The 13,735-nt window shown below is 32.8% G+C and overlaps 1 protein-coding gene across 1 annotated transcript; it reads right to left on the reverse strand.

Annotated features, from left to right (window-relative positions):
* Nucleotides 1-5,649: 5,649 nt before the first annotated feature.
* LOC136229595 (chalcone synthase-like) lies at nt 5,650-9,600 on the reverse strand. The gene is made up of 2 exons (XM_066018485.1): nt 9,418-9,600; nt 5,650-7,086 (listed from the first exon to the last, which is right to left on the reverse strand). Exons 1-2 carry the CDS (start codon nt 9,593-9,595, stop codon nt 6,083-6,085), a joined length of 1,182 nt encoding a protein of 393 aa, XP_065874557.1. The 5' UTR covers nt 9,596-9,600; the 3' UTR covers nt 5,650-6,082.
* Between the last annotated feature and the right edge of the window lie 4,135 nt (nt 9,601-13,735).

The raw sequence follows: 13,735 nt of genomic DNA on the forward strand, positions 1-13,735 counted from the left end.
GGTTAGGCTCTTTTATCACCCGAATCCTCAAGGATCACAATGTGGACATGGTTGGGGAAATCAGCACTCGGGGAACCGAGATTACAGCTGGTGCCCTATTCGGTTTGGCATATGATCAACCTATTGTGCCGAAGAAAGGAAAAGGGGAAGCTGTCCAGAACGCTGAGGGGGCGGTGACTCGAAAGGGACGAACTCAAAGAAAGAGGAAGGCTGTCCAGAGCACCTCTAAAGCTGCTGCTTCTGCCCCAAAGAAGGTTAAATTTGTATGTGGAGGAACTAAGCCTCAGATTCAACAAGGATAGGGTGGATCTAGGTCAGCTGAGAAAAGACCTAGGCAAGCTGAGCCTGAGACAGAAGAAAGAGAGGTTGATGACCAACCATTAAGGAAGAGGAAGAAGCAGCTCAATTTTGAGTTAAGACATATCGATGCACTACCAACTGATATCGTCGTTCCTCCTAACTCACACTATATACAAAGTCAAGACGTTGACGCTGAGCAATAGTTAGATGATCAGGAAGAACAAGACCAACTGGGTGGTCAGTATGTCGAGGAAGAACTGGAGGAACAGTTTGAGGAAGAAGAACTGGATGATGAGTCTGAAGAAGAAGAAAGTGGTCAGGATGACACTGAAGATGAGCACTTTGAACCAATCAACACTGAGTTGGTTGACGAAGAAGAAACTGAGCACACAGCAAATGCTCCCGCTGTTCAAAGGGAAGCTTCACCCACTGACTCCATTGAGTCTATTCCTTGTGACCCTACTCCTCCAAAGCTAAAGAGATTGAGGAAGAAGAAGGCATTTCGAGCACCCGTCATTGACCTAATAGGTGACTCACCGCTAAGGGATGAGATCTCTGACCTTACCGATGTACATCTTCGGTACTTCTTAATCCCTCATGAGTCTCAACCAGAGCAACAAGAAAATCAAGCCTCTGTTTCTTAGCCAAAGGAACATGCCGACTTAACCACTTCTCCCAACCAAAGTAATGCCGAGAAAGTGCTCGAAGATTCCGCTCCTCAACACGTTGAGCAAGCCAAGGAATTACCTGCTCAGGTGCACACTGAACTTCCTCAGCTTCCACAATCCAGTCAGCTTCAGGCCCACACTTAGCAAGTAACACTTTCTACCGATCCTCCACTTCTATAACTCAATGTGCAGAATCAAATCCAGTCAGTTTCTACTGACAATCCAAATTCCAGGCCAGCCGCTGACAATGCTGGGCCTTCTAATGATGAGCAGAACCAAACACCGCCTTCATTCGGTTCTACTCCTCCTCCGGCATCTGGGCCAACAAATGATGGATCCTTAAGCTATCTGAATGCCTCTGAGTCTGGTTGAAGAATCGTTGACTCAGCTCAAGCTCTTATCCAGGACCTCCATCACACAAGTACCAATGCCGCTGGGTCTACTAATGTTGAGACAACTCCACTTTCATCTGTCAATCAGCTTCTTACTGAGATCAAAGGTCTGAAGGATCTTTTGAGTGTCATGACATCCCTACAATCTCAACAGCCCAGGCAGGACTCTATAACAAAGCTGGCCGAACTCCAGCTGACCATGGTAAACCACATGAACTCACTGCAAGGGCAGATTCATAAAATGTCAGCTGCGAACTCAGCATATGCCACTTCTCCCGAAGTACATCATCTCTTCAGCCAGCTTCATACTGAGCAAGAGAAAACGAATCACCAACTCTCTTCCTCCTCCCAATGCTCCATTGAGCAAATTAGCGAGGTTGTGCGTCTGCTAAACTTAAACAGGCAAGAGATGGCAACTGACGAGCTTAAAACCAACGAGATTCTGAAGTATTCTCGAGTAACTTTCAACCATGTGCACCAAATCAACACTCAGCGTGAGTATTTTGATTCATCTTTGCTAAAAATGTTTCATCAAGCTTTTGCAATGCTCACCGAAACTATAGACTGGGTTGGCAAGTCTCAAGCCTATGTTTTGAGTATGCTGAGTGCTGCATCTATCGGTATTCCTCGAGCTATTATGGATGACGGTGTCCCAATCTTTGACGGAATGAATGAAAGCACAAGAAGGCTAAAGGCATTTTCTAAACGCCTAACTCAAGCTGCCATTGAAGAAACCTTCATTGCCAAAACCGATGCTGGCAAAATGGGGGAGAAAGAACAAGCCCCAAGAACTCAGCGAACTGAAGAAGCTTCAGTTAGTCAGCAGACAGTCAAGAGTAAAGGCAAAGCTACTACAGAACATGCTGTTCAAATTAATTACAAGAAGAAATAGCTTCACTTGCACTGACTAGAATAGCTAGCTTTTTGAACCTTCATATCTGTATTCTGTTTGTGAACTTTGTTGTGCTGACTTTAAAATTCAAACAAAGTATATGCATCTCTTTCATACTGTCTACTCTTATGCGATGCCTACTTAAGTGATTGTTATAACTTGTTAAAACACATCTTCATTAAATCAACTGTGCTACACTGTCTATATTGATTAATGATATGTCTGTTGTGTTGATCAAATATGTTGACCACTTCTTATATGTCCACTTAAGAAAAACTCATTGAACAAAGCTTACTCAGCACTCTCTGATATTTAAACCTTCCGCGTAAAACTGAGTTAAATAGAATATGTTCCATGAGCTGACCTATTTTTGAAAACTGACCTTAGACCTACTCGATTAAACCTTAAAATGTTTAGAGTAAAACTAAGTCAGCAGCTCTACCCTTACGGGGGAGTTAATTGATAAAATTAGGTCAACTATCATGGGGGAGCTCAACACTGAGTTCTTCAACTGAATATTTTTGCCAACATCAAAATGGGGGAGTTTGTTGAAACACCTTTCCACATGATTTTGATTTGACAAAATTATTTAAGTGATGATAAAAATATTCTAACACATTAAATTTAAATGCTTTGATTTATTACACTAATGTGTTTGTTCAATGTTGAGTTTAATTATTTATACGACATTGAGATTAAAAAGCCCAAAGGCCCATAAAGTGGAAGTCAAGCCCAAATCAACACATCAAGACCATTCGGCTCAAGAGTTCAAAACGAAGCCGTATCAAGCAAAACGACGACTCAGCAGAAGAAGGATCGAGAAGCCTTCGTAGCAAAAGCTTCAAGTGGAAGCTGCTGAGTTGGACGACAATGCAGTCTGGACAGCGGCAGATAATGTTCAACTTCTAGACAAAGTATTTCTACTTTGGGAAAAGTTCAGAAGGCGCGGGAAGCTGTCTCGTGGACTTTTCCTTAAATGTCGAAACATTCTGCCGAAGACTAACGAAGACAGAAGATGCAAGAATCCTATTGGCCAATGACGCTGAGCACGCCCAGAGTGACAACGACAGGAAGCTGTTTCCCTCCAACGGTTATTTCGAATTTCGAAATAACCAGGTGCCTCAAGTGTCACTATATAAAGGCCATCCATTTGCTTTAATCGATGCAAATCTTCAATTAGTCGAAACGCTGACCAAATTCATACTTGAAGTTTCTGTGAGAAAAGCAAAGCAAATACCTTACACCAATTCTTAATCTTTGTGTAAAAGTCTAGAGTGATTTTCAATCATCTAAAGTGTCTTAGCAATCGTTGTTTAGGACAAACACTTTATCATTTCTAGAGGAATAGAAAGGAGAGGCTGAGTACTCGGTTATAGTACTCAGCGTAGATATAGGAGTGAGTAGAGGTATAGAGGAAGGTACTCTTGTTATACTCAGCTTCTATCTGTAAAAGGTTTCGTGCTCTACCTTTAAAGAGCTCAGTAGAGAATTCAAAAAGCTCGGAACGAGTTCCGGGGACTGGACGTAGGCGTAGAGGCCGAACCAGGATAAGTCTGCTGAGTAACATCTTTCTAACCCTTAAACTCCTTTAATATATATTGCTTGCTATAAAACTGACTAAGTAAAGAACTCACGCTGAGTTAAGTTTACTAAGAAGCTGAGTTCAGGAATAGACTCTAAGTGCTATTTCCTGACTCAAGTAAAGAAGCAGACTTAGTCACAAGTTGACTAAGCTTGTGTCTTGAATCTACTTAGTGACGCTATGTAAACCTTTTCACAAGAAAAGAAGTCAGCCTCAACAAACAAATTTTTAAATAGTTCCTATCCCCCCCCTTGGAACTAACTTGTCACGTTATAAGGGACCAACAATATAGAGTTCTAGGTATAGTCTAAGCCTCATTTATATGCTTTTATCACCTTAATGCCTTGATTTATAATGTCTTCTGTCCACTATTTGTTTGATAAGTGTTTTAAGTTGTTTCAGGAACAATCGAGCATGAAATGGAGCAAAATGGGACAAATTGAGATGCATTGCTCGTGAGCTAGAAGTATTACTCAACGAGCAAGCACCTTACTCGTCGAAGAAAGCAACAAACGAGAAGTCAAAGTTCCAAATTCAAAGTCAACAATTAAGAATGAGTCGACCAATAAACAAAATGCGATTTACACATGTTGCTCGACGAGCAGACCCCATGCTACTCGACAAACAACGATTAAAAAGACTAATTTGTTCCTATTGCTTCTCTAACTCGGGAGTTCTAATCTGAATCAACCTCGAACATTGTATTTCGACTCTGAAATGGTTGGAAGACCTAGACATACCATTCAGAGGATTTAAGCACTATAAATAGAAGCTGAACATTATATATAATGCATTCAGTTTTTAGTATTCAGTTACATTATAGCTTTAGCTTGCCTAACTTTAGCTTTAGTTCATTTTTAGTTTCGTTTTCTTTTCAAGTAAGTTCAATTCGGTTTTATCAAGGTACATTTGTTCTTTATTTGTAGGATTTTAATATCGATTTGTCTCCATCCCTTATTTATCCTATTACTTATTTATATTTAAGTTCTTTCCATCTCGTTTCTCATTCATCCATCTTGAATTAAATAAACATATTTGATAAACATGGGCTCACCTTTGATCCATCTTACCCCCCCATTCTGTGTTTTAGTTTGAACATGAGCTAAACCACCGTTGGACTAAGATAAAGGTGAACCGTGTTTAATGAATATGGATCAATAAACTAGGGTTTAAATCGTGTTGTAAAAAGTATAAAACAAGGAGATTCAGTTAGGATTTATTTACTCATCTTAAGCTAAGAAACCTAGCAAGAGAGGTTGAATTGTGAAACCTAATCAAGTAAACGATTCAATCGAGTAACTTAACTTTACATATACCGTAACCGGATAGTGCAACTTCATAGACTAAGTCACAACTTAGCTTTAACTTTCATTATAATTCATATTTCTTAGTAATCTTAGGGATTTTGCCGAACCAAGCATCGGTCTAAGGGAAGCAGGAATAGAGTTAATAATTCTAGGCCTAGATTATTATTTTATTAAGAAAAGCTACTGTCTCGAGTTTTATCTTTATTGCAACACAATACAATTTATTCCATAGTAGTTGACACAGGGGTCCAATATCTTAGCATTCCACCCATTCATTAGACAACTGACTATTAATCTTTGTGTTCTAGTCTAATTTAGTATTACAGTAACAACAAACTCAAACACCTTTATTATTCCTTAGATAACATAAGATTCTTAGACGAGTAGGGAATTGGAACCTAGTCTATGTGGGATCAATACTGTTCTTAGGAACACTGACTACTTGATAATGATAGGGTGCAATTGTTCTTAATTTAGCTATACAACTTTAGCCTATCAGTTGTATAAAGAGAGAAAGTAAATAATATTATTTGCCTAAATTACAAAATATTTCAAATACAATGAGGAAAAGTAATTAAATCAACTCAGTTCTAATCAAGTATAGAGTTGGGGCACGATGACGAGCCTATACTAGTACTATTAATGAGTACTAGAAGAGACATTTATTTTATATCAAAAAATATATAATTTAGATCCCGTTTATTTTTCGGAAATTTTGTGTAGGAAAATAAAATATTTTTCTGATTTTCTGGAATTTCTTTAATAGAAAAATATACGAAGAAAGTGAGAAAAATATTTTACCCTTATAAAAATGAGTAAAACATTTTTCTAATAGCTTTTGTAACATTACTTAATTCCTTATTACCTTTTGAAAACAATAGTCTCATTTTCGAAATACATTATTTTTCAAAATATAATATTTTTTTAGCAAAAAATGGTTCTTAGTAGTAAATAGGAATGTTGCGTAACATGAGAGTCTCAACAGTTAAACCAGGGCCAAAAGCCAATAGAAGTCCCAAATCCAATCCTTCTCCACTAGTGTTCTTTCCCTCATGTGCTGATCTTCTTCTCATCTCATCAATAACAAAGAACACACTTGGACTCCACATATTCCCATACTCACTAAGCACATGCCTTGTTGCTCTTAATTTGTCTTTTGTCAATCCCAGCTTCATCTCAAGCCTATCAAGAATGTCAGGACCTCCTGGATGCACAATGTAGAACAAAGAATTCCAATTTTTAATCCCAAATTCTTTCAAATTTTCTTCCTTAACCAACAAATCCACTATATTATCAGCAATATAATTTGGTACTCTTTTAGACAAGTAATAAGATAATCCCATTTCACATAAGTTTCCAACTACCCCATCCTCAGAGTTTGGGATAATCGTTTGTGATGCTGAAATTACTTCATACAATGGACGTTCAATGTTAATTTCAGGGTGTGCACCAACAATTAAAGCTGCAGCACCGTCTCCGAATATTGCTGATCCGATGAGGATATCTAAGTGAGTATCTGAAGGAGCATGGAAACAATTAGTCGTGTTTTCTGAACAAACGATGAGAATGCGAGATTGGGGGTTGTTTTCAGCCATATCTTTAGCAAGACGAAGAGCTGCAGCACCTGCAAAGCAACCTGATTGATACATCATGAATCTTTTTACTGAGTAATCAAGGCCGAGGAGTTTAATCAGCTCTTGATCAGCTCCAGGCATGACTATTCCTACAGATGTGCAGAAGATAAGGTGTGTGATCTTTTTTATAGGTTGTCCCCATTCTTTTATGGCTTTCAATGCTGCTTCTTTTCCTAGCTTTGGTACTTCTTTTACCAGAATTTCTTGACGTGCATCTAGAGATGGTGCCTTGTAAATGGCTATGTTTGGGTTGTCCTTGATAAATTCTTCTGATAGATGCAAATAACGCTTTTTAACTATTGACTTTTCACCTGAAATTTAGAAAAATTAATATATAAAAATGAATTAATAATTAAGCCTCTGAACTTTGATTTCAACCTATTGAGCCTAGCCCAGACGTGACTCTAACATTTTAGAGGCCCTAGGTCCCTTCTTTTTATACTCTATCTTTTATAAATAAAGATTTATTTAAGTTTTTTACAATACCAAGAAATGAAGATCAAGATTTTGAGACAATTTATAGAGAATGGAGCACTTAACAGTTGTATTATTGTTAGAGTGAAATAAAAAAAAAACATGTGTTTTGACCTTTTTTCAAACCCAACTTCGTAGTTTAAAAAGTTGCAAGCATAGGTGTGTGATTTGTGCAGTTTGGAAACTCAAATATTTTAAAAAGTTATTAGTGTGGCTACTTATTTAAAAGGAGTGGTGTGGAGAAATTAAAAAGTCCAATTTTACAAATTATCTCATATGTAAGGCCCGATTTCACAAATTAAATAAGCCACAAGTATTTTTGGATTGAAAATTGACTCACAAACCACAAATTAATATTTGCAAGTTTTTAATCGCGGGAATGTATTTGTAAATCGGGCAAACCACACCTTTTTTTTGTGTACTTTACCTTCAATGCTAGTAGAGAAGTTGTGGAAAAAAATTTGGAAGGCTCCTATTATGCTATTCTTGTTGAGAGACGGTGATTGAAAAAATGAGCAATGTGTTCTATTGTTATCGATTTTCGATTTCATTTTAATTGAATATATTCTTGTTTTCTATATAGGATAACTATTAAATTTAGATAAAGAATAATAATAATTATATACATAATTTTTAACAATTGAGATTTAAATAATTATTGTAATTGAAATATATTTAGGATTGAGACCCTTAAATCATAGGATCGAATTGAAATATATTTTAAACTAGAGGTCCTCTTAAATTAGAAACCCTAGGCGTCCGCTTAGGCGGGCTGTAATGGAGCCCCTCACTGACAATTTCTTTAGCTAAATTGTTAAAGAATGGTTCAATACGAGTGAAAATAAAGACTAGAAGGTTAATCAATAAAAGATTATAAAAAATAGAGTGCTTAATATGATTTTTGCATATAATAATAAAAAGATGAACATGGATTTTTTTAAATAAAAAAATATAAGATACTTGTATACAATGTTAGTTCAATTAATTTTTTTCCAATATATTTTTTTATTAACTTATATATATATATATATATATATAAATTTGGAAGTGTAATTTAAATTGAATTATAAATCTAAATAGTTGGATATATATATTCAAAGTAAATGTTTTATTTTTTTATTTAAATAGTTGGAGTATTGTTTAAAGTAAAAAATATAAATAAATTTTTCATTTTTAATTTTAATTTCTTTAATTATTGGACATATAATATTTAAAATTTAGAAGAAAAAAAAGTTATTTATTTATTATAATTAAGTTAACAAATTATATCAAAATGTATTATTAAGTCCTTAAACTTTTAAGGTTTTAAAAATTGATCTGTTGATCTTTGATTATTTTGTAAATTGAGGTATTTATTAATGGTTTAGCTAGCATAACGGTTAACAAGGACTTAATATGCGTAAAAAATGGTATAAGGTGCAAAAATACCTCTAACGTTGATAGTTAGGAGCAATTTTACCTCTAACGTCTAAAATTGTGCAACTTTATTTCTAACGTTCACAACCAATAACAATTTTACCCTTTAATATTGGCAAATTGGGTCAATTTGAAAAATATACATCAAAATATCTTCATAGTCACAACTTTTAGCATCTACATTTTACATGTGCGTCATTTTATTACTATTAGTAACAGATCACAGAAAAAAAATCAATAAATTGTAATGTATTTTGTACGGGTTGAACAAAATAATTTAAATATTTCGTCGAATTTAAAAATATTAATCTACAATTCTATTACTATATCATAAAAAAAAGTGAAAACTATTTTTTAGAACTAACCGTTATATAACTAGTGCAGAGAATAAGTAGCAAAACGTATGTATTATATAATGATAATTGATCCAACTTACCAATGTTAGATGTAAAATTGTTTTTGACTGCCAACATTAAGGGTAAAATTGCACCATTTTAAACATTAGGATAAAATTGCTCATGTTCAGGGGTATTTTCGCGGCTATATTTTTTTGGACTAATTTCTTTTTTCAATCTCATTATACATCTTTTTCAAACTAAACGTTTTTCTTGCATCACAAACTTTCAATTTACGGGAGATAAGGAGTCGGAACCATCATTGCTAAGGGCGATTCCATACGTCGGGGCCGGAGCCCCTTGACCCATGTCTCGGGCCCAATGAACGTATACTTAGAGATGGAGAGAGAGACTTACACATGCGTGTGAATTTATCTTTGAGTTGAGTCATATGCTGAGTTTGAGTGATTCTAAAGTAAAAATCAGGATAGTCTGCTTGTAAGATGCAGTTTGGTGGATTTGCAGTGCCGACTGCTAGTATTGTGGCTACACCTTTAGCAGCCTTAGGGACCCCAACTTTGCCTTCCATTTCCATATTTAGTTTTCTTTGCTGCTTGTATAGCCATATCCATTGTACTTTTTATATATAAATTTGGGAGAGGCAGTGGCCCCCTTCTGCCGTTTTTATATGCAAATGAATAGTCATCTTCTCTAATCATTCAAAGAAAAAAAAAGTCATCTTTCCAACTAATTTAACTTTTTAATAATTTTCTAATAAGTGTTTTAAAAAAAAAAAATAATAATAATTTTCTAATAATAATGTTTTACACTATTAAATACCAAAATGATATAATAATAATAAATATTTTCAAAATAATAATAATAATAATAATAAAAAATTTTGATCTTTTAAAACTTTTAGACCCATTGGACTTTAGATTTTTTCCTGATTACTTAGCATTCATTTAATTTTAATTAGATATTATAGAGGGATAATATATCAAATTTGGAAAAGTATCAATTTAGACTCCACGTATAACATAATACTAATTTAGGCTTAATGTTTTAAAAAAGTATCAATTTAGGTATCGATAACGAAATATCACATGGCAATCATATTATTCTATTAAGTTTTAATTTCTATCTCCACATACAATTGATAGAACTTAACGGAGTAATATAAATGACGTGTCACGTTTCGTTATCGAAGTCTAAATTGGTATATTTTTTTAAATGTTAAATCTATATATATTTTTTTAGATAAAGAATTACAAGTACATCATGAAAATAGTAAGGGATAAAACCTTACACAAGTACAGACTAATGCCTAATATAAAGTCCATAAAGGCAATAAAATCCATAAAGACACTAAAAAAAACTACAAAGAGCAAAAATAACCATAAAAGGTACGCCTAGAGATCCTCTAGAGTTGAAATCCTCTAGAGCTGGTGGAGTTGTAATCATCTCAACCATTAATTGCAAAATGAATGAATGAGATTTGATTGATCAATAAATGACTAATTAAATATTAAAATTTATCAATTAAATCTCATCCATTAATTTTGCAATTAATGGTTGAGATTACAACTCCACCAACTCTAAAGGCTTTTTAACTCTAGAGGATCCCTACAAGGTACAACTAAAACAACAGAACAACAAATCTCATACTTCTCACGAATCCAACTCTGTATGAAAGCAACTGCAAACCAATCGTCATCATTTTGTTTCTTTTGGCCAATCAGATCTGAGTCATTTCTACTAGTGCAACCATGTAGACCTGTAGATCTACGTATAATATAATACATTTCCGCTCTTACTAAATCCGAAAAAAAAAACGTAAACGAAAGAGTTAAGGCTGATAAGTGCGAATCAGACGGGGAATCCGATGAAAGGTATGGATTTCAACTCAAACAAAAGAAAAACACAGATAAAAACTAAAAAATGAGAGATAAAGCCATAGATGGAAGGAGGAAGAAGGAAGACAATATTCCTTCCCCCTCCTCCGAATAGATCTAGTCCTGGTTAAACTTGTTTTAAAGTTGTAAAAGAATCAGTTAAATCTATATTGATATTAGAGTAAATTGATACTTTTTCAAAAAAAAACATAGTTATATTTTAATACCTTGTTCCAATAATAATTCTTGAAATGATTTTCCATTGTTTATAAGAAAAACATGAATGCTTGTGCGTGGTGAACAATCGAAGAAGAATCATGGAAACTATTATTTTATATTTGTGGACCATATGGTAAGGACAATTATTTGGTGTCAATTTAGGAGATATATAGGGGGAAGGGAGTAGTTTAAATTTATTTCCATAGGAGGGGTTGTTTCTGTACCGCAGTTAAGGGGTTGTACCCATTCCGGCGCACTAGGCGCCGAAATGAGTATCTACTGCGCAAGTCAAACTTGCGCAGTAGTTCGTATTAGGAAACGGTACCATTCCGGCGCATGTGGCGCCGGAATGGTACCATATTCCTGACAAAAGCTGCGAGCAGGAGTCGCAGCTTTTAGAAGTACCCATCACGGCGCTCTGCACGCCGTGATGGGGACCATACACTGCGCAAAGCTGAGCTTTGTGCAGTGCTGTGTATTCACGGGTCATTTGACCCGTGAATAATAATATTCTTCCATCTTCTCCTTTAAAGAGAGAAGGAGGAAGAAGCTGAAGGCAGATTAATTCTGCCTTCAGATAAGAAATTTTTTTTTCAAGGTTCCTGCTCTTCCTCTATCTACAAAAAAATATCACTTTCAGTCCTTCTACTTTTTAATTCTTCATTTTCAGGTATGTCTTTTAATTTTGTTAATTATATTTAATTAAGAAAAACTTATAATTATAGTTAAATATCTTAATTTATGTGTTTAATGTTTATAAATTATAACTTATGTTTAGAAAATTGCTTAATTTATGTGTTGTTATGCTTAGAAATTTTCTTAATATATGTGTTCTTATGCTAATAAATATAAATTTATGTTAATAAAATCTCTTAATTTATAACTTATACATAGAAATATTATATGCATGTTTAGAAAAATTAATTGATGCTTAGAAAATCTGTAATTTATAACTATGGTTAGAAATATTAATTTATGGTTAAAAAATCTCTTAAATTAAAAGTATCTTTAGAAATATTGATTTATATGTGGAAAATCTCTTGATTTATACTTATGTTTAGAAAATTTATGCTTAGCAAATAAAATTTATGCTTAGAATATCTCAAAATGTATAATGATGGTTAGAATATTTTTTAGTTTAAAAAATTATGGTTAGAAATATGTCAAAATAAAATAATGCTTAAAATATCTTTTAGTTTATAATTATGGTTATGAATTTTAATTTTTTACTTTTTAATTCTTCATTTTCAGGTATGTCTTTTAATTTTGTTAATTATAATTAATTAAGAAAAACTTATAATTATAGTTAAATATCTTAATTTATGTGTTTAATGTTTATAAATTATAACTTATGTTTAGAAAATTGCTTAATTTATGTGTTGTTATGTTTAGAAATTTTCTTAATATATGTGTTCTTATGCTAATAATATCCCTTCCTACTTTAATTTCGACTATGCTTGCAACTCTTATTTGAATTTGTTGTAAAGCTTTAATAATCTAAACAATATTAGGATCAAAACATAATTAAAATCCCAACTATGTCACTAAATTGCAAAACAAACTTATGAATCTAAAAAATTAAGAATTTAGTTTTGTCACTAAATTATGAATCCAACTATGTCACTAAATAATGTTTATAAACTCAAAAAATATATATAGTTTTGTTAAGAATTTAGTAATTAAATTGCACCAAATTGTTAAATGTAATGTAGTTATTAATATAAACTTTAAATTGTTTAAAACAAACTAATAATATTAACCATAATTATACTTATAAACTTTATTAATTTTATGAAAATGTATATAGATTTGTTAAGAGTTTAGTAATTAATTTATATGATATTGTTAAATGTAGTGTATTTATTAATATAAACTCTAAATATTTGTTAAGAGTTTTGTCAATATTATTTTTAAATGTGCCTACGAACTCTAATAATAGTATACAAAATTATAGTAACCAATATCTTAAAATGGTATAATAATGTTAGAAAATGGTAAATGTTAAAGTTATTGATATTTTATGTTTCATACATATAATGAGAATTGTCATATTATAATTTATAAAATGATGTATGTTGTCATTTTGTGCAGTTACTAACATTACATATTATAAATTTCAGCGCCAAGTTGAGGTTAGTTAATTCTATCAAGTAGATATTATAATTTTAATATTATTTATTTTATTATTAATATTATATTTATTGTTAATATTATTGTTAAATTTTGTCTATAAACTCTAATAATGATTTACAAATGTTAGTCAAACAAAATTATAGTAACTAATATATAAAATGGTATAAAAACGTTAGAAATGAGTATATGTAAAGTTATTAGATTTATTGTTAATTTGGGAGGTATAATACAGACGTTTGATAAAAAAAATTGCACCAAATAATGTGTGTTGTGATGATTGATATTAGAAATGTTTGAAATTAGTATAGGTAAAGTTAATAATATTTTAATGTAGGTAAAGTTAATGATATCTTAAGCCATATATATTATTGATATGAAGTTTATATTTGAACTGTGTAATTATATATTATTGATAAATATATATAGGTACAAGATAATGTCTGATTATATCTCCTACATAATTCATTGGGGTGGAAAGTTAGATCTTT

The sequence above is a fragment of the Euphorbia lathyris genome, chromosome 5 (assembly GCF_963576675.1).
Source record: "Euphorbia lathyris chromosome 5, ddEupLath1.1, whole genome shotgun sequence".
Taxonomy (NCBI): domain Eukaryota; kingdom Viridiplantae; phylum Streptophyta; class Magnoliopsida; order Malpighiales; family Euphorbiaceae; genus Euphorbia; species Euphorbia lathyris.

What these genes read in the sequence shown, in the direction of transcription:
- LOC136229595 (XM_066018485.1), bottom strand. Translation starts at nt 9,595, where the DNA reads ATGGAAATGGAAGGCAAAGTTGGGGTCCCTAAGGCTGCTAAAGGTGTA. An exon ending in AGATAAATTCACACGCATGT is followed by an intron (nt 7,087 to 9,417) that starts GTAAGTCTCTCT and finishes TCTAAATTTCAG; the next exon opens with GTGAAAAGTCAATAGTTAAA.